The sequence below is a fragment of the Stegostoma tigrinum genome, chromosome 6, assembly GCF_030684315.1.
Source record: "Stegostoma tigrinum isolate sSteTig4 chromosome 6, sSteTig4.hap1, whole genome shotgun sequence".
Lineage (NCBI taxonomy): Eukaryota > Metazoa > Chordata > Chondrichthyes > Orectolobiformes > Stegostomatidae > Stegostoma > Stegostoma tigrinum.
In genome coordinates this window covers 18647189-18667176 of record NC_081359.1, presented here as the reverse complement: position 1 = coordinate 18667176, position 19988 = coordinate 18647189, and the positions used below count along the sequence as shown (strand labels likewise).

General features: G+C 39.3%; 1 protein-coding gene across 10 annotated transcripts in view; it reads left to right on the top strand.

Moving 5' to 3' along the window:
• The window catches only part of mbnl2 (muscleblind-like splicing regulator 2), a 119288-nt gene that overhangs the window by 32754 nt on the left and 66546 nt on the right, over positions 1–19988 (top strand). For 7 of the 10 annotated variants that reach the window (XR_009445822.1, XM_048532498.2, XM_048532503.2 and 4 more), the window contains exon 2: positions 982–1820. The exons of 1 other annotated variant lie outside the window; for it this stretch is intronic. Coding sequence is in view for 7 of the 9 variants with exons in the window: in XM_048532498.2 (XP_048388455.1) it covers positions 1647–1820 (174 nt within the window). In the remaining 2 variants the exon portion in view is untranslated. Of the gene's footprint in view, positions 1–285; positions 370–981; positions 1821–19988 lie in introns of those variants that run through there. 2 more of the 10 variants (XM_048532499.2, XM_048532505.2) reach the window with 2 other exon arrangements.

Sequence of the window (19988 nt, the reverse complement as noted above, 5' to 3'; positions counted from 1 at the left end):
TTTGTCTTGTCCCAGACTTGATGACTGCTATCCCTCTTTGTCTTGTCCCAGACTTGATGACTGCTATCCCTCATGCTATTTTTAACAAATTGTTGCTCTCTAATGGTCAGGGATGCCTATGGTTCTTTGTGACTTTACTTTCTAGACGTTGTATATTAGGACTAATTCATCATTCTGCAGTCGCCCTATGTTGCTCAAAAACTAACATTTAGGCACACTCATTATTAGTTAGCATTCACAGGGTTAAATTATAAAGGAAGTAGAATATAGCTGCTGCCTGTTTGACAGAATCTGCGCTGTTTACTTTCCCCACCCCCCATTCCGTCATTACCTTCTGTGGTTCCCTTTCACTGCTCGGCGTCTGTAGATGTAAGTGCTCACAGATGTTAGTGAAACATTCGTTGAATTACTGTATGTCCATTTTCTTGCAGATAAGGAAACTGAAGGTTGTGACTGCCTCCTATTTATTTTAGAGGGAAATAATGTTAGTCCTGAATGAATAGGTGCAGTAGAGTTTTAATAGAAGTACACATTGAGTTAATAGAAACGCAGTCTGTCGAGATGAGTTTCCAATCAGTTTGAAGCCAGGAGTACAGTACCTCCTATATAGCAGTTAGGGTTGGTCGCATTAGGTTGAGGCATTTTCAATATAGAGAGCATAGTGTCATCTGGCACACTCAGCCATTTATGAGATACATCAGACTATTGGACTGTTGCCCAGAATATTGCCGCAATACTTGTTGCGATTGGCTGTTCCCTCCATCAAGCATAGTTTCACGAGGAAGGCCAACTCCTCTTTTTTTTAATCTGCAATAGCATGGCTGACTGCAGTATGCTGCCTTGTTAATTCTGCTTCCGTTCTCATCTTGAGTACATTGAAAGTGTTCAACTGCTTCATGCAATAAAGTAGTGCTGGTTCAAGTGGAGTAAAAGTTATTGTACTAAAACATAATGTTTGCTTTTTTTTAATTTTATCAACAGGTCCTTGATAAAAAGTGCCTTTTCTGGAGTCTGTGTTACTTGGATCTGCTTTTAGGTCTGTCTGCTCTGCTGAGATTTGTTTGCTGCCAATTAAATAAATGTCTGGCCTACCGTGCAACTGAAGACGGAAAACGCCTCTGCTGCATCTTCAGCTGCTTGTCTCCTTTTCAACTGTCCGTAACATCAAAACTGGAGCGAACTGATACACGAGGAGCTAAACCAACATACAAAGAGCGGAGTGCACTGACGACAGTAAAATCACTAACTGGTAGAGACTTGAGAATGATTAGTATTAATCATTTTGCATCAAAATAACTTTTTAATAAAAGCAACAAAGTGCTGCATTGGCAAACGTAAAATATAAAACAGCCAGACGTGCCGCCAACAAGAAGAGGTGAAAATCCTGTGTCGGAAGGCCGCAAGTCCCAGTCGGTGACCGATCATTTGCTGACTAATTGTCTGTTTTAATGTTGACTAGCAGCCAGAAAAGCAACTCCAGCAGCATTTTATGAAGTAATCTGCTTTTATGATCATTAAAAATCATTCGTATATTTTAAGGAAAGAGAGCTATATTTTTGATTTTATTTCTAATAACTGCTGCCTTCTTTACCTAAGAATCCTGATATTGAGCTGTTCTGAACCACGTTTCACTTCAACGATTTATTATGGCTGTAAATGTTACTCCAGTACGTGATACAAAATGGCTGACATTAGAAGTGTGCAGACAGTTTCAGAGAGGGACATGTTCACGTTCAGACCAGGAATGCAAGTTTGCACACCCACCAAAAAGCTGTCAGGTTGAAAATGGGCGAGTTATTGCATGCTTTGATTCCCTTAAGGTAAGGAATTTTAACATCAAGCTTTTCAATCATACAGTTTCTGATTTTGTGGCGCAGAATTCATCGATCTGTTCCAAAAACTTTGGTGATTGTAACTGCTTCTTAGAAATATGTATTCACATAAATTTACCATTTTTAACTGTGTATTGACAGTTAGATTCTATGTTTAAAATAAGTGCCTGCTGGTCAGAATATTTTCATGGTATCTTTAGGTGGCCCTGTAAGTGTTTTTAGGTGGCATTTACATTTTTATTTGCCTTTTTAAAAGTTAAGACTACCATGATCACCTATCATGTGTACTACTGTGATTTTAAAAATCTTCCTCTATTAAGATAATTAGCTATATCTTCTTGAGTTTAGGCACCTTTTCATTTCTGTGTGAAAATGTTTTGAAAGCGATGGAATTTCTGCCCTTCAATGTCCCATTCTATCTTGTTCAACTGCATGTCCTGCTTCCTATCTTCATTTCAGTCTACGCACTTTACTGTCCACCTACACCAAAATCTCTCTGACTGCACCCCCCCGCAACCCTACACCTGATTTCTCTGCTCTCTTATCCTTGCTCAGTCTTGGTCTTCCCATAAAATTGATAGAGTCCCTCAGCTTTGTTATTGCTCACAGCCCTTCTGCACTCGATCGCCAGTCAAATGTAAGACTAGCTCTGACCACGCCTTGGTTGGCCTTTCCAGCTAGGTCTTAACATTCTCAATCCCATTGTCTTCCTCCATGGGCAGCATGGTGGCTCAGTGGTTAGCACCACTGCCTCAGAGCACCAGTGACCTGGGTTCGATTCCACCCTTGGGCAATTGTCTGTGTTGAGTTTGCATATTTTCCCTGTGTCGACGTGGGTTTCTGCCAGATGCTGTGGTTCCTCCCACACCCCTGGGGTGTGGAAGTGAGGTGGATTAGCCATGGGAAATGCAGGGTTACAGGGAAAGGCTAGGGGGATGGATCTGGGTGGGATGCCCTTCAGTGGGTTGGTGTGGACTTGTTAGACTAAATGGCTTGTTTCTACACCGTAGGGATTCTATGATGATTCAGTGAAACTATGTTTTGTTTGAGAAAACTTCCTCTCCTGGTTCCTTCAAAATTTTCCTTACCAACATTTCTTTACCCCCACCATGATCTTTCAGTTGTTGACGGCGTATTAAACTGGTCATGTAACTTTGAAATCATCTTTTTCCATCAAAACGACAACTCTTTTTTATTCATATTATGTGAGCATGTGCACACCTCTTCACTATTCAAAACAGGACAGCACACATTTTTGTTTCTAATGACAAGTAACTAAATGTCATCAATCTAAAGATCTGCTGAACAACACAACAGCCTCCCTACTACCTAAGTCACTACTCAAAGCTCTCCTAGATGGAAGGATACTTTTCTCCATAGCTAATTACTTCCTCAAATCTCTTCCTCTGTCTGCAGTTTTGCTTCCAATGCCCAAGATTAAAACTGTCCAATCAGCTTCCCTCTCCTACTCCATCCAAGTCTCCCATTTTTCCAACCCCTTGTTATTATATTTTTTTTCTCCCATCACCACTATTTTTTTTTCCAAACTAATTCTTCTATAGAATCCACCTCCTGCTCCCAAGTTCCTCCTTCAATTTGCCGCCAGTCCTGGCCCCATACTGGCTAAGCTTCCTTGTTTTTAAGCACCATCTTATCTCTTCAGTACTGCTACCATTAAACTCATTTTGCTAAAATAACTTGCCTTTGACCCATCCATTGCTAATAATTTTATGGAAAAAAGCACTAGATTTATTGTCATTTCATGATTCCCTAACAGCTTTAGTATTTTGATCACGGTGCCCTGTTCCTTCTCTTCTGTCTTAATATCTTTTGCAGTAATCAACAGCAGTTACTTATGATAGCACATTTTCCTGTCACAGATTCATCCCTTATGTTGTTCTACTTCTGCATTTCTGGACAAAATGAGCACATCTTCAGCAAAAGTTTCTCTCTTCTCTTCACTGTATTGTCTCCTGGATTCTTAAAATCTGATCCTTACCTATGTCTTCCTTTTCCAGAATTTTATGTTGACCTTTGATGGTGACACCTGTTCACATGAAGTCAGCTTCCACATTTATGCTCATGATATCACGTTGCATCTTTGTACCGGTTCCCTTGATCCTGCCATCACTTCTGTGCTTTCAAACTGCCCATCTGATATCAAATAAGAAAACCTTACATTTTTATTTTGAAGACAGGAAAACCAAACCCAATCATTTGATACTCACCACAAACTCAGTCTTTAATGCTTACTTATCTTAGTCTTTGACCTCTGCCTTTATAATTTAAGAAATCATTCTGCTTGATCATGAATTCAGCGTGGAATTCTGCATTATCTCTGTCACAGAAACTATTTATTTATACCTGAGCAGCTTTGTTTGTCTCTCTTTCCCTACTTTATCTCTTGCAGTGCCAAATTTCCTGTCAGTGCCTTTGGCAATTATGAGCTTAGTTTGTTCTGAAGTTTTTCCCTGCAGGCTTCTCTTTAATTGCACCCCATAAACTCCCAATTTATCCAAAATGTAGTTATGTGACCAATACTGCACTATGATCATTGAGTAGAGCTCTTGTAACACAGTGCTAATATCCCTACTTTTAAGCCAGAAAACCTGTGTTTAGATTCCAGCTTCCCCGGAGGTGTATAATAGCATCTCTGAAAAGGTTGATTTTAAAAAATAAATCTGGGCTCTTCACATATTTACAGCACCTTCAAAGGTAGTTGGTTGTCGCAGGATCTAGAGTGCATTATTTCAACCTCCAGCTCCATTTTGTTATAACCCCTCTGACTTTTCCTAACCTGCCGTGTTGTCCTGTCCCTGGTTAAATTTATTTGTTTAGTTGATTTAGTTGGGTGATTACGTTTTTAAAAATAAGAGTTTGGTTCTTCCCCAGTGGGGAGTTGGCTTTCCAGCTAAAAGATCTTTCACAAAGTGGCATATTTTTGGTAATTTGTTTGCAGAAGTAATTCGAAGTCAGTTCATTGGCCATTTATGTTGAAAGAAAGAGGGCAGCATATTTAGAAATCTTGAACTTTTTTTTAAAATGCTAATTGCAAGATTAGAAAATCACCATTTGGACAACTTGTCCTACTCCTTCTCATCAAAGCAACCAAAGGTGTTTCAGATATTCCAGGGAGATTTCTTCTTTTACCTAGAAGTCCATTCACTATTTATGTGAAGTAATTTTGATGTTCTTCTAAGATTTGCTGTTCAGTAGTTGGGACCTGTGCTTTTACTACTATTCATTGATCCATTATTGGAAGGTCAGTTAGTTCATTTGGCTGGGCAACTGGTTTGTGATGTCTTGCCTTCTGAACCATGCCCCTTGCCTGATGCATAGTGACCCTCAGGTTAAATTCACTACCAGTCCAGTCTCCCTAATGAGGGCAACTCAATGGTACTCAGTGATTTTGGTGACTTTATTGTTTGATCTTGAAGTCGCATTCATTTATCTTTACCAATTTAATGTTTGTACATCTGTTGTCTCCTTTCAAAGATGAAAGGCTTAGGTTTCCTTTTTTTAATCATAATGACCACAATTCCTCCCAGAGCAGGCACAAGTAACACTGATTCACTTCTTTGTTTGCAGGACTCTGCTTTGTGTACAAAGTCACTGTCACGTTTGTCCATGTAACAAAAACAGAATTCGTTACCACGTGTGCAATCTTTGCAACCAATCCCATCTTGCCACCACATGGTCTTTAATTAAACTTCTGTTTTCATATTCTAAATCTGTGTTCATGATCTAATATTGTGTGAACAAACATATCATGCATCGCATTATTTGAAAAACCAAAGCTATTGTCTGCATTGTCCACCACAAACTCCATCCCACAGCCATTGACTTATTCTCTTCTATCACAACTATCTGAGGCTGGTCATGTTAAATGAGCTTTCTACCACATTTGCATCTTGACTAAAACTGCTCATTTCTATCTCTGTTAACAACATCCAGCTCTGCCTCACCTCAGATGTTGCTGAAACCCTCATCGGTGACTTTATCTCTATTCCAACACTGCTGTCTGCAATCCAGTTTTTTTTGCCCTCTCTAAATTCGAAATCCCCTACACTCCATGTACTGTCATACACTGAAGCCTGTTCACCCATTGCCCATGTGCTTAATATTGCATAGGCTCCTAGTTACACTGCACCTTGATTTTAAAATTATTCTTGCTTTCAGATCCTTCAGTGGCCACACCCCCGTCCCAGGATCTCTGCTATCCTGTAACGCTGGCCTCCTACACTTGATTCTAATCACCCACCATTGGCAACTGTGGCCTAAAGGGCCCTTGGGTCCTGAATTTCCTCATGAAATGTCTCTACTTTCTTCTTCCTTTCAAACCTCCATTAGCAGTGATCTGCTTGACCTGGCTTTTGGTCAGTTGACCTAATACCTCCATATGTAGCTTGATGTCAATTTTCTTTTATCTGATAACAACATTTCTGGAAACCACCTTGGGATATTTTAGAGTGTCTTAAGAACTATATAAATCCAATTAGAAACTTAATTGAATAACTTGTATTAAAGTGCTTAGAACCTTCCTAAGTGATACACTGAAGTATTTTATCAACACAGTTTCCTTTTTTATTCCACTTTTAAAACTGTTTTGCTTCAATACTATGATCTGACTCCTGAGATACTCATACATAGCCTCCAGGGCTTGAATGGTTGCCTTGTGACTCAGTGCCCACATTTGGAACCTTCATTAAAATGTGATTTGAAGAGCATAATCTTAGATGAGAAATGTTGGGGCTGAAGAAATTATAGACTACTTTCCCACTTTTGCACTCAGTGGAGCGCAAGCTAGCACCCAGCCAATGAAGTTCACCTCGCCGTGAAATGAATCTTGACCGTTGTCTCAGTTATGTACAACTGTGACTTTTTTGTAACCATCCTTAATTACATGAGCAGTTTTATTTTAGCTGTGTTGAATGAGAACAGTTTGTGCAATAGGGTAGGAACTAGATTCGAACTGAAATAATTCACTTCCTTGGGAACTTTACGCTCTCTCTGATCAGCAAGGTTTAGTTCCTTGCTGCTTCTATGGGATCTTGCATTGTACGTGGTGACTTCTACATTTCCTGCAACAAGGATTACATTGTTGATAGTGGAACATTGGTTTAAAATTTCTTCAGGGTGCTCTGAGCTTGTGAAAGGTTCCACAGAAATGCAAGCTTGTTCATTCTTTTCGCTGAATTCAGACTCAACTCCCAAGGATGAATTAGCTGCTGCAGCTCACTTCCATTGAGGTCGTGTTTGAAATTGGAGCAGCTTTTGTGTAAAATGCTTTTAGGCATTTTCTATTTCTGTTTAATTTGGCTCACTGCTTTAAGTGGGCTGTTGTACAAAGATTTGTCATTGGGTTGATTTTAACTTCTGTTTACTGAAATATGATCCAACACTTGTTGGCATGCTTTCACAGAGTTGAAACCGTTTTATGAACCAGTTTAATGAGGGTACTGTTACTGACCTTCCACTACCAAAACCGGAAGGTAAAAGGAGTTAGCCCCCGTGTGCTAGATAATAAACTTACTTCATAAATTTGGATGTATTCTATTTATTATTCACAAGCCAAACACTGTTCGCTATAAACCTGTTAATTTTTTTTTCTTGTGAATCTGAGACTGGTGTTTCATGGGTAGAGGTTAAAAATTTAATGTGCAAGTTTTGTCCCCATCTAAATTCTACCTTCTGCATGGGAAAAGGGAAGTATAAGATATTCTAATGTTGAAAATAGAAACAAATCTTTTTTTATTCTCAATAACTTACAAATTTTCAATGTTGCAGTAAGTACCAACAGAAACTTGTATTTAATGTAGTGAGGTGTTCCACGGCATTTCAGAGGACACTTTCAAATTCGGCATCAAGCCAGATAAATATCGGGACAACTGACTGAAAGTTGTGTCAGAAGTAAGTTTCAAGGAGTATTTTGAAGGAGAGCAAGAGTAATGGTGACGCAGATCATGGAGGAGAATGTGAAAGTCAGTTTGGCCTAACCTTAAACTATCCAAAGAGATTTTTTTCTCTCCTACTTCTCCCCATCACCCCGTCACCATTATTTCAACCTACAAATGTTTCTTAGAAGATTCCAGGATTAGACATTGCATCAGACTTTCTAAAAGTCTATCCTTTCATTAGACATTTGTCATCACACAAGGAGTAGTCAATAACAAATGAGGGGAAAAAAAGTTAAATTTACCTTTTACTTAACTGTACCCCCTTATTTTTAACAATTTCATTTAAAGGAGTTTTCTGGACTGAATTTTGAGAATGTTGGAAATACTCATCAGGTCAAGTAGCATTTGTGGAGTGAGAAAACCAAGTTAATATTTTGGTTCAGTTGCCTCTGTTAACTTTAATAACCCAGATTGATTGTGGAAAAAATCATCATATATTCTCATTTCCAATTCAAGAACAGTTCTTCTCATATGCCTTCTAAAACTAGGAGTTGCATGGATCCTATCCATGCATAATCATCTAAGTTCTCCAATATCAGTCATCTTGTGCCTATATCCTAACTTGTACTTTGTTCTTTTCATCCATCATCCGAGTGCTTGCTAACCAGTGTTGGCTGCCAGTTTTGCAACTTGTCAATTCTAAAATTCTCACTTGTAATTCTTGAATTTCTCCATGGATCCATCCTTCCCTATCTCTATAATCCTCATAGCTGTACAACCCTCAAGATTTCTACGCTCCTCCAATTCAAGCTTTTTGTGCATCTCCATTTTAATTAACCCCACCATTGGAATCCCTGCCATCAGCTGCCTCATTAAGCAACATCTGCAATAATCATTGGGATGAGATTACAAGGTGTAGAGCTAGATGAACACTGCAGACCAGGCAGCATCAGAGGAGCAGGAAAGCTGACGTTTCGGGCCCAACCCTTATTCAGAAACTATCACTGGGATAGGATTTCCACTTTTAACAATTGGTAGCGAAATCTTGGCCACTAAGCTACATGATATTTTAAGATTAAATACCTTAATGTTAAGATGCACTGGTAGAGATGTAAAGGAGGCAATTCCTATACTCTCTGGATTCTACTAACTTGAGAGATATCCTTGCTTCACTCAAAGATCCGCAGATCAAACATCAATTGTTTCAGAAACCTGAAGACCCCCATAGGAAGTCAGAAGCCCAAGTAAATGTCATCCTGAATTGAGGGAAGCCAACAAAGTCAAAGCATTGGAATAATTTTATTACAACAAAGTTTCCATGTGAATGCAAATTGTTAGAGGCTTGAAGTAAATCTGGTTTCATTTCAACAGGAGGATAGATCCAACAACATGTTTGTCTATTTCAATTAAAAGAAGTAAAGCAGAAATCCAATAATTTTAAGACCTTCATTTATTAGTTTCTCCTAGCCACAAAGATCATACCTATTTAAAAATTTGTGTGTCTTGATGGTAGTTGTTCACACAAGTGGTTAAGCTGCATGAGTGCTTTCTCAAATTAGGCTGGCTAGTATTGTGATTCTCACTTCTTATAGAAGCTCAAGGAATCCCATAAGGTTTTCATGACAGTAGATCCTGGAACAAATAAAATTTGTACCAGAAAACATAAAACACGGGTTAATGGACAAGTCAGACAATATGATATGCATAAAATTATCTTTACATCTTTCAGGTATTTTGAATGTTGGAAATGTTTTAGGATGCCTAACCTGAAGAAGTTACTCTCCTCCCTCCGGACAAACTTCCGGGGATCTCCCTCTCTATTTATTTCAGAATCCTCTTCCCCTCCGCCATTTCTGAAGAAGAGTCTAGGCCCAAAATGCCTGCTTGGCCTGCTGTGTTCATCCAGCTCCACACCTTGTTATCTCGGATTCTCCAGCATCTGCAGTTCCTACTATCTCTGTCTACAGCTACTGTTTTGTTCCCTCTCTAGACTAGTAATCCTCATTGTCTTTCAAATCCTTTGTTGTGAACAGTGAACATTTATTTCACAGGTCAATATCTTTAGTAAGAGATCCACCTTTTCATGAGAATTCTTTTTCACTTTTTACCTTTTCAAAAAAAGTAGCATAGTATTTTCTTGACAATTTTTTTAACATTATTAATATGCATCTTATGTGACTTGTTCTAGTACAGTAGATTCCTGCGTCAACAAGCAGAAAAAGTAAATGTGAACATGATTGATCTCATTATCATTGGCAAATGAAGGAGAGGTAACCTTGTTAAAACGGGACTCCTGAGTTTTATAAGGCATTGCTTAACACAAAGGTTGATCACTGTTTCAAACAGTATGTTACAAGATGAAATGCTGCAAGATAAATATTAGGGATTGTTTGTAATGATAATGAACACAATCTTTATGAACACACAAATGAACAGTGTTTTTGTTAATCAAATTAACATCTTTTTTATGTTTTGACGCAACCTATTGCAATTTTGCAGCACAGAAACAGGTCATTCTAGAGTTATGCTCTGCCTGTCACCTCTTCATTTTTCAGCACATCTTATGAGCCCGTCTTTCAATTCCCTTCACTCTTCCATTCATCTAGCTTCTTCTTAAGATCACGTATGCTATTTTCCTCATCCACAGTTTCTCCATTCTGGTGAAAGGAGATTTCTCCTGAATCCACAATTTGATTCATGAACAAGTATTTATGATCCCTGGTTATGGTTGTCTTCTGCACGATTGGAACTGTATCTCCTCATACCAATCCTATCACATCCTTTTGTAATTTTAAAAGACGTTTAAGGCCACCGCTTGGTCTTTTCTCTTGGAGGAAAGCCCAAGCTTAGCCAGTCCTTGGGCAGGTTCTGCCACATGTGAAGCTGCTGAATGTTGTTTTGATTACTTGCATTGATGTCTGTATTCGTATCACTGGTCATTGGGGGTCCATGCCATCCTACAAGAGCAGCTGCTGTTTTCCAGTGCCAGCTTCCGATTTCCCCAATTCAATATTTAGGTCCTTCAGGTCACACTTGCAAGCATCCTTGAAGTGAGGTTTTGTTACTAGGCAGATTGACTTGTCACTGTGGACTCCAAATAGCAAAATTTGTAACTACATCTAGCACAATGTGATTTAGTATGATCTAGGTGGAACTTTAACATCTTGGTCCATGACCCTGGTTCTCTTGATGCTTAGCTTGAGAGGAACCAGTCACCGAACACACACAGAGAGTTGAGGAACTTTAGTAGTCACTCTTTTCCCATAATCTTGTAAGGTACATTTCTGAAATTATATTGGCTGCTTTAGTGGAGTTTATGAAGGTACAGCAAAGAGGAGTACATTGTTCTCTTGTAATTGGCCTATGAAGATTATATTCACAGTAGAGCTGCCAGCATGAAAAATAGCCAAGCGCTTCCAGGTCGCATTGGTCTATAAACTAATGGAATAAAGTATTATCCTAGCACACTGGTGAGATGACCTTTGTGTGTTTTCTAGTTTGCTGTGCTGTTTTTGTTTAGCGTAATGGCTTCCACAGCTCATCTCCTGTGGAACAGCGCCTACTTTTCACCAGAGGGAGCATCAAACAGTTCAGCTGGAATTATCCTCATTGGCTGTCTTTCTGTTTGCTAAGCAGTATGTGACCTTCTCCAGTCCATGTGATGAAGCTTAATTTGCCCAAGTCATCCATAACTGGGAGGTGTGGGAGATTTTCAAGGGAGGTCAGAGAGACGTTTGTCTCTTGAGTAGGTTCACAGTCATGTTCAGGCTAGTAAGACATCAATTTGCCATCTCCTGACTCTGGGGGCATCCTGATGATAGAAGCAAGCACCTTATTGCATCCTTTGTACATAATCAATGGTTTAGCCACAAGGAGCTTGGATTGATGTCAGTTCATCCAGTGTCCAGAACTTTGACTTTCAAGCTCTATCAGTAGAGACATTGATAATTCTTGGTAATCCTTTGATGTATAACAGTGGGAAGTGTTAGCATCATTATTTGTGTGAGGGATTTTGGTGCATAGCAGGTCATCATGTTTGGCATGGTAACACCTTCAAAGGTGTACCTGCACTGCTTCTAAAAAGAGAGTGATCATTGTCATATCTGTGTTGTGATAGGTGTGGCCATGGAGTAAAACAAGCATGCACAATCCCAAGTGTACCATTTGACTCCCTTCAACCACCACCTCCACCCTCAGCAAGGTATGCAAGTTGGATTGTTTAGCCACCTTAGGGCATACAACTCCAGTGTGAAATCGTCATTCTCTGTCTTGAGGGACTACCTCAAGACATGATATTTGACTGCACCTCCATCAGAAACCAGTGTAGGGAAATGAGGCCCTGTAGATTTGCAGCTGGCAAGGTACTTGACAGTATCAAAGCATGCACCATTCACGTGGTACACTTCAGAATTCTTCCCATGGCAATAAAATAATTATATAATTAATGTGATGACTAAAGCCTGTGTCAGCTAATCTGATTTCTTGTGAAATGGCAATCTTTTAAAAGCATTTGCATAGCTCCCACGCCATTAAGGCTGTCTTGTATATGCTTGCTTTGGAATGTGGGTCGTTGTTCTTGTCGGGGCACATAGCCCTCACATACCAGCTTCCAAGTCGAAAGGTTACCTTTTGCTTACTGTGTAGCCTCGGCATGGTTTTCGGAATTGCAGACTTGCCTAGCATCTGTACATATCTCTGGATTTCATGGCCTGCTATCTGTCAGCAAGACAATAGTCTTTCTATCTGGGGTCTATTCAGTTGCAGGACTACTTCCAACTTCCATGCATGAGCGCGATTTAAAATAATTTTAGCAATCCCTGGTGGCTTTCAAATGCAAGTGAATTGTTATAATAGTCACATAACAGCAACGTGTAGAACTACGAGAACTAGAATCAAGTCTCCATAGTGGTTTGCTTTAATCCAGCTTTTTAAAATAAATGTTGAGTCTGAGATGAAGAGTACAGAAATGAACAAAACCCATGTGTCTAAAGAAGACCACTAATGGGTGACCGTTTATGAAAATGACAGTTCTTAGTGCTTTTGCTAAATAAATTGAACATTGAGACTAAAGTCAGTGCAATAACTTGCAATTCACCTGGAACACTTTTTTATTCTTAATGTAATATGTTTTTTGTAAGAAAAAAAATCCAGTTTTATATCATTAATGTTATTTGTGGAGCATGTTTGAATAAGTCACCATAATCCCAGAGGACAATAGGACAATTATCTCCTTAGAGACAACAGGTGATCCTTTAACCTGTGAATCACCACAGCTCAGTTGAGTGGAGAGATTAAGTACCTTCATGGCAACCTGAGCTGGCACAGGTATTGTATTCCCACTGTTGACATCACTCTGCATCACAAGCCAGCTGTCCGTCCAACCTAGCTATCCTCCATATCTGGCTCCAATACTGCACAAACAAATTACTGAATTGTCCAAAGTGGCTGAACAAAGCACTTAATTGTTTAAAAAAAACTGCTGCTACGTTTCAGGAAAAACAGCCTACTAAAAGTCTGCTATCAAGGGATGTCTTACTGCAGTTGTACAGGGCATTGGTGAGACCACATGAGGATAATATGTACATTTTTGGTCTGCACATCTGAGGAAGGATGTTCTGACTACGAAGGGAGTGCAACAAAGGATTGCCAGACTGATTCCTCAGATAGCAGGATTGACACCTTCGGACACACTCGATCAGTTAGGACTATATTCACTGGAGTTTAGAAGAATGAGGAGGGAGCTCCTAGAAACCTACAAAATTCTAACTGGCCTGGAAAGGAGAAACGCAGGAATGATGCCACTGATGACTGTGGAGTCCAGAGCCAGGATCATAGTTAAAAGATGTGGGATAGCTCATTAAAGAGTGAGATGAGAAATTTATTGACTCAAACTGGTGAGCCTATTTAAAAAATTGTGGATGACTAATGATAGACTAAGTAAATGGACAAAATTATGGCAGATGGAGTTCAGTGGAGCAAGTGTGAGGTTATTAATTTTGGACAGAAAAAGGATGAATCAGTGTACTTTATAGGTGAAGTATGAAGTTAATGAAAATGGATGCCCAAAGAGATTGGGATTCAATTGAATAAATCTTGTAAAATGCTATGAACAGGTGTAGAAAATAATCAAGAAAGCTAGTGGAATGCTGACCTTCTTATATCTAGAGGACTGGAGTACAAGGATGCAGAAGTTGTGCTGCAGTTATTCAAACTCCTGGTTCGACCCAATTTGGAATACAAAGAAGCTGTGGGCACCACACATTAAGAAGGATGCATTAGCCTTGAGGGTGGGGAAGTTAGGGGTTTTGGGGGAAGTGGGGGCAGGGAGTATAGTGTATTTTTACAAGAATAATACCAGGACTTCAGGGGTTAAGTTATGAGGATACTTACAAATTTGACCTATTTTCTTTGGAATTTAGAAGATTATGGAGTGATCTGATCTTATTCAAAATTTTAACAGAAAAAGATAGATGAAGATGGGGATTCTAGAATGAGGGGGCATAGACTAAAAATTAGGTCCGGACTGTTCAGGAGAGATGTTAGGAAGTCCTTCTGTATACAGAAGATTGTACGTGTATGGAAGTCTCTTCCACAAATGGCAGTGGATGTTAGATCGGTTGTTAACTTTAAATCTGAGATTGATAAAACTTACGCTCAACAAAAATTTAAGGGACATAGGCCAAAACCCATATTTGGTATTAGGTCACAGATTCAGCCACAGCAGGGCAGACTTGAGGGGCTGAATTGCCACCTCCTGTTCCTGTGAAATTCTCTGCCACACAGTGGTAGAAGCCGAAGCACAGAGTCTTCAAGATGATGTTCGATATCGTACTTGCGGCTAAAGGGACCAAAAGGAATGGGAAGAAATTGGAACTGGCTACTGAGTTAGAAGATCAGCCATGATCACAGTGAATGGTGAAGCAGGCATAAAGGGCCAAATGGCCGCCTACTGCTCCTATTTGCTCTAATACTGTTTCGAGAAATCTCGGGGTGCAGAATGAATAGTCACCTTGTCAGCAACACCAAACCTTTTAAAACTCAGATTTTAAAGTCTGTGATTTGAAAAATTTATCTGTAGAAGGTTCCATGTTCTAAATTATGTTGCAGTGGAAGGTCCATCATGCTGGATTTATTGCCCAGACTTGGCATATGTGTTGCAGATAATTTTGTTTTTGTTAAGATATTAAGCATTTGTTTGAGTCTCAAATTGCAATTAAAAGGATATAGTTTTGTCAAAATAGTGTGTTGACAAGATTTGAAGGAATCTATTCTTCTTTTTCTCCTGTTTCATAAAAGTTAATCATGTTCAATGCTGAAATAGCAAAATGTGTTCTTCTAATGCTGCTCTAGCTGCATTTGCTAGCAATGTGTATGCTGTATCTTCGTTGCCTCTGTCTGTAAGAGAGCAGTAAGTATTTTGATTCTGTTATTCTGTTGAAAGTGGATAAAGCTATTATGGGAGGTAAAATGGCTTGGGTTTGAAAAATGTACATCATAATTTTTCATTTGCAGCAATCTTCCTGAAATGTAGATATGTTTATTTATATAAAAAAAACTTCCCAGAGCACATCCTCTTTAAAATTGATCTGGCCAGATTCGGAAGGAAATTTTAACCCAGACAAAATCCACTGGCATCTGGAAAATTTGCCAGGAAGGAAGGATTTGAAACCGATCTAATTGCACTATCTGGATGTAGCACATTGTAACTGTGATATAGAAGGAGGAAGGAGAAAACAACAGAAATGCTCAAGGTCTTTTCTGTGAAAAAGCAAGGAATGTTTACAGTACACAACTACTCCAACAACACCATTTCTGCAACCCAGTAGAAATATCCCTTAATCAAAGCTGCGCATTCAAAATTCAATTCATATTTTCCAATATTTTGTATTTCAGGCTGAGGAGTTTGATAAAGACCTTTTATTGTTCCATGTATTAGTAGCAATTGGATCAGTTTCAAAATTTTAGAATTGATTTTCTTAGTATTCAGGCAGCATGGTCGCTCAGTTTAGCACTGCTGCCTCACTGTGGACCTGAGTAAGATTCCTCTGTCAGGTGCTTTTTCAGTGGGAGTTTGCACATTCTCACCTTAATCTGCATGAATTTCTTACACATGCTTCAGTTTCCTGACACGGTCCAAAGATGCGCAGGTTAGGTGGATTAGCCTTCCCATAGTTTCCAGGGATGTGCAGGCTGGGTTAATTAGCCATGGCTAATATAGGGTTACAGGGATAGGAAAGGGTTGTGGGTCTGGGTAGGATGCTGTTGAGAGGTGCGGGTTCAATGGGCCAAATGACCTGTTTCCACACTGTAGGAATTCTGTGTTCAAATGTAGCTGTCAAGAGAATATTATAACAATTTTGTTACTAATATACTAATATGTGACATATGCAAAGAGAAAAAGCTATTGCAGAAGTGAAATGCCTCAGAATTTAATTATCATGATCAGAATTCCAGCTTTTGTTCGAACGTGCCTTTAGTTTGTGTATTGTAATCATTATACCAATAATAATGTATTGGAAAAATTACAGAGCAAAAGTTGAAGCCTGATTTTGTTTCTTCCTTTTTTCCAGAGTTAAAAATGGCAAATGATGAAAATGTGATATTGTTTCAGCATACCAAAAACAATTGTAGTGCAAAACAAAGAACATTTGTGACAGAGATTCTCAGATTATGGTAGCATTCATGTTTGCTTTGAAAACGTACACTGTCCTGAAGCTTTATGGAAGAAGGGAGCACAAAATGGGCTATTGGGCTTATTTTAACTGTTCTTTGTCGTCTTGTACACATAAATATATAAATATTGATAAAATATTTGGGTGGCTACAGACATTTTACTTGACAACAGATAAAAGGAGTTAAGCGTCGTAGTTTATGCTTAACTATGGGCAGTTCAGTAAATGGTGACGCTGAATTTGACTGAAATTTATGGCACCATGAATAAAACATCCTGACATGCTTTGCGGAACTGTTAGCAGATAAAATTTGATGCTGAGCCACAACAGAAATATTGGAACAGGTGTTCAAAGAATTAGGTCTTTTCGAAGCGTTTTCAGAGGTGTGTGTGTTATAGCTCCCCCTGCTGGTTTGGATTAGATTAGATTAGAGAATTTGTTGAGAACATTGTGATAAACTTCAAATTTTCTCTCAGCAGAGCATGTATCAAGTGCTGTTCTTTGCCATCTCCTGTGGTACTCAGGCTAAGTCTGAAAATATGCTTTCTCAGATCTTTATTGTTCTTCTCTTGTGCTGCTTGTATTTTTGCAGCTTTCCTTAAGTAAACCTCCCAATTGTTTTTTAATCTAAGTGGTGTTTGTTTTTCTTAGCTCACTTATTGTTTCTACTCTCTTTTGTGTGTGCACCCCTTCCTATCCATCCTGCACTTCCCAATCCCCCACCCCTCTTTGTTGCTTACCTTTTTCAGGTTGATTGAGAAGGTGGGCAGAGTGGCATCTGGCTATTATGATGAATAGCTATTGGTTCCAGGTGAAGGAGAAATGATGAGGCTTAGTTTCTGTTGACAAATGGGTGGCAGTGGCGAAGGATGAATCCTGCAATGGGAAAGTGATGGGAGGAGCAAGGTAGGCAGTCGCAAGTGAATAACAGCAGGACCAAAATGATGGGAGACAGAACGGCATGTTCAGTGGTTGCTCTGAGTTGTAGCTGCCTTTTCCACCATTGATTTTCTGTGAAGAATGTTTAGCTTTGTCCAACTTGTAAATGATGTTCCTTGGACTACCTAATTTCACAACCTCTTTTGAATAAATGAACTTGATCATCGGCTCATTATTAGCAAGTCTGCATCACTTGGTCACACTATAAACTCAGCTCATTGCCTGATATGAGCATAGCAAATAGTGCAGTCTTTTAAAAGTTCATAACCATAGCAGAATTGTTTAAGATATATTTTGAGCTTTGAGGTTATTCAGGAATAGAATTGTTTTAGGATAGCAGGCAAGTGATACTTTTTCCAATCTGTTGCCTTGAATTTTGCTTCAGTTCGTTTTTGTTCCTAAAGTACGCAGAAATTAGAACGTAGAACACTGCCACCCCTATTAACTCGACTGGCGTGAAAATTGTAGTGCTGTCCAACCATGGAGTTCAGCAATCATGATATAGTCTCTGCTCAGACCCAGTACCCTACTTAACTGAATCACTGTTTCATCTGGACACAGCGTGATTCTCTTCACCCAAAAAGAACCAATTACTTCTGATTATCATACATGCGAAAACTGAATCATTTGTCTGAAATAATTCTCACTGAAAAAGGATGTTCTTGTGGTTTTATTTCAGTTTTGACTGGTGAGACTGAAACAAATAATTTGTTAATCTCATAACTTAGCCAACAATGTGAGAGTTGAATTAATAGTCAAGATTTAAAAGATACTATTGTTAAAGATTCTGAACCTTTTACAATAGTGTAATCAAGGAATCATCTTATCAAAGTAGCTTCAGTGACAGCTGTAGGATTTATTTCTTACATATAGTGAAAGAACAACAATAAACAATTTTTGAATTGATGTTAGCCCTGATATTTCTTCATTGATGAAAAATAGGGATATGTACATTCCTTCAGCCACCATAGAACATAGAACATTACTGCACAGTAAAAGCCCTTTGGCCCTCGATGTTGCGCCGACCTGTGAAACCAATCTGAAGCCCATCTAACCTACACTATTCCATTTATCATCCATATGTTTATCCAACAACCATTTAAATGCCCTTAAAGTTGTCGAGTCTACTACTATTGCAGGCAGAGCATTCCACGCCCTTACTACTCTGAGTAAAGAACCTACTTCTGACATCTGTCCTATATCTATCACCCCTCAATTTAAAGCTATGTCCCCTCATGCTAGTCGTCATCATCTGAGGAAAAAGGCTCTCACTGTTCACCCTATCTAATCCTCTGATCATCTTGTATGTCTCTATTAAATTGCCTCTTAACTTTCTTCTCCCTAATGAAAACAGCCTCATGTTCCTCACAAGACCTTCCCTCCACACCAGGCAATATCGTGGTAAATCTCCTCTTCACCCTTTCCAATGTTTCCACATCCTTTCTACAATGCAGCGATCAGAACTGTACGCAATACTCCAAGTACAGCCGCACCGAGTTTTGTACAGCTGCAACATGACCTTGTGGCCCTGAAACTCAATCCCTCTACCAACAAAACCTAACACACCGTACGCCTTCTTAACAACCCTGTCAACGTGGGTGGCAACTTTCAGGGATCTATGCACATGGACACAGATCTCTCTGCCCATTCACACTAACAAGAGTCTTACCATTAGCCCAGTATTGTTGAAATATTGAAGACGGCAACTGAGAACAAAGTCAACTTAATGAGCCACTGGTAAGTGATGTAACATATTTTGTTTGGGAGACCGTGGACTCCACATGTGCAGAGCAGATGCTTTGAGGGATGATGAAATGGTGACGTAATGAATGCTGTCTCTGTGACTTGGAAGACCTGGCTGAAACACAACTTTATTACATGCCAAAATAAATTTAAGCTACAAGAGTGAAGCAACACATTTAGGAAAAAGCAATGTTTGGCACCGAGTCAGAAAGGAAGCAGGGAAAGATACTGGCTTGTAGGTACATATAAACAAATCTTTGAAGATTGCAAGACCAACTAGTTAGCTTTTGGCGGGGTGGTGGGGGGTTGCGGGGGGGAAGCTTTCAAGAGCCTGACTTTGAAAGTGCAAATATAGAAAGTTTTGCTAAGCCTTTATAAATTATTGTTAGGCCTCAGTTGCAGACCCTTCTGAGGAATGGTCACCGGACCCAAAACGTTAACTTTGATTTCTCTTGACAGATGCTGCCAGACCTACTGAGCTTTGCCAATAACTTCTGTCTCAGTTGCAGTATTGTTTGATTCAGGGTGACTAAGGATATTCATCCTTACATTTGAGGGTTTGGGAAGATTTACTGGAAGGAAACCACGAATGATGATCTTGACTGGTTTGGAGAGATTAGAAAAAGCTGGAATTGCCCTCCTCCCGAGAAGAGGAGGTTAATTGGAGATTTAATGGAACAATTCAAAATTAGGAGGGCTGGACCGAGGCACAATAGTTTCCACTGTTGGACAAGTTGCAGGCGAGCATACTTTAAAGATATTTATCAAAAGATCCAGAAGAGAGACAAAATGTTTTCTTCCATGAGTTACAATCCAAAATTCACTACCTTAAAAGACACTGGAAGCAACAATAACCTCCTGAGGTATTGTACTATGATTCTCTTTTACTCGCTCACAAGCACTCT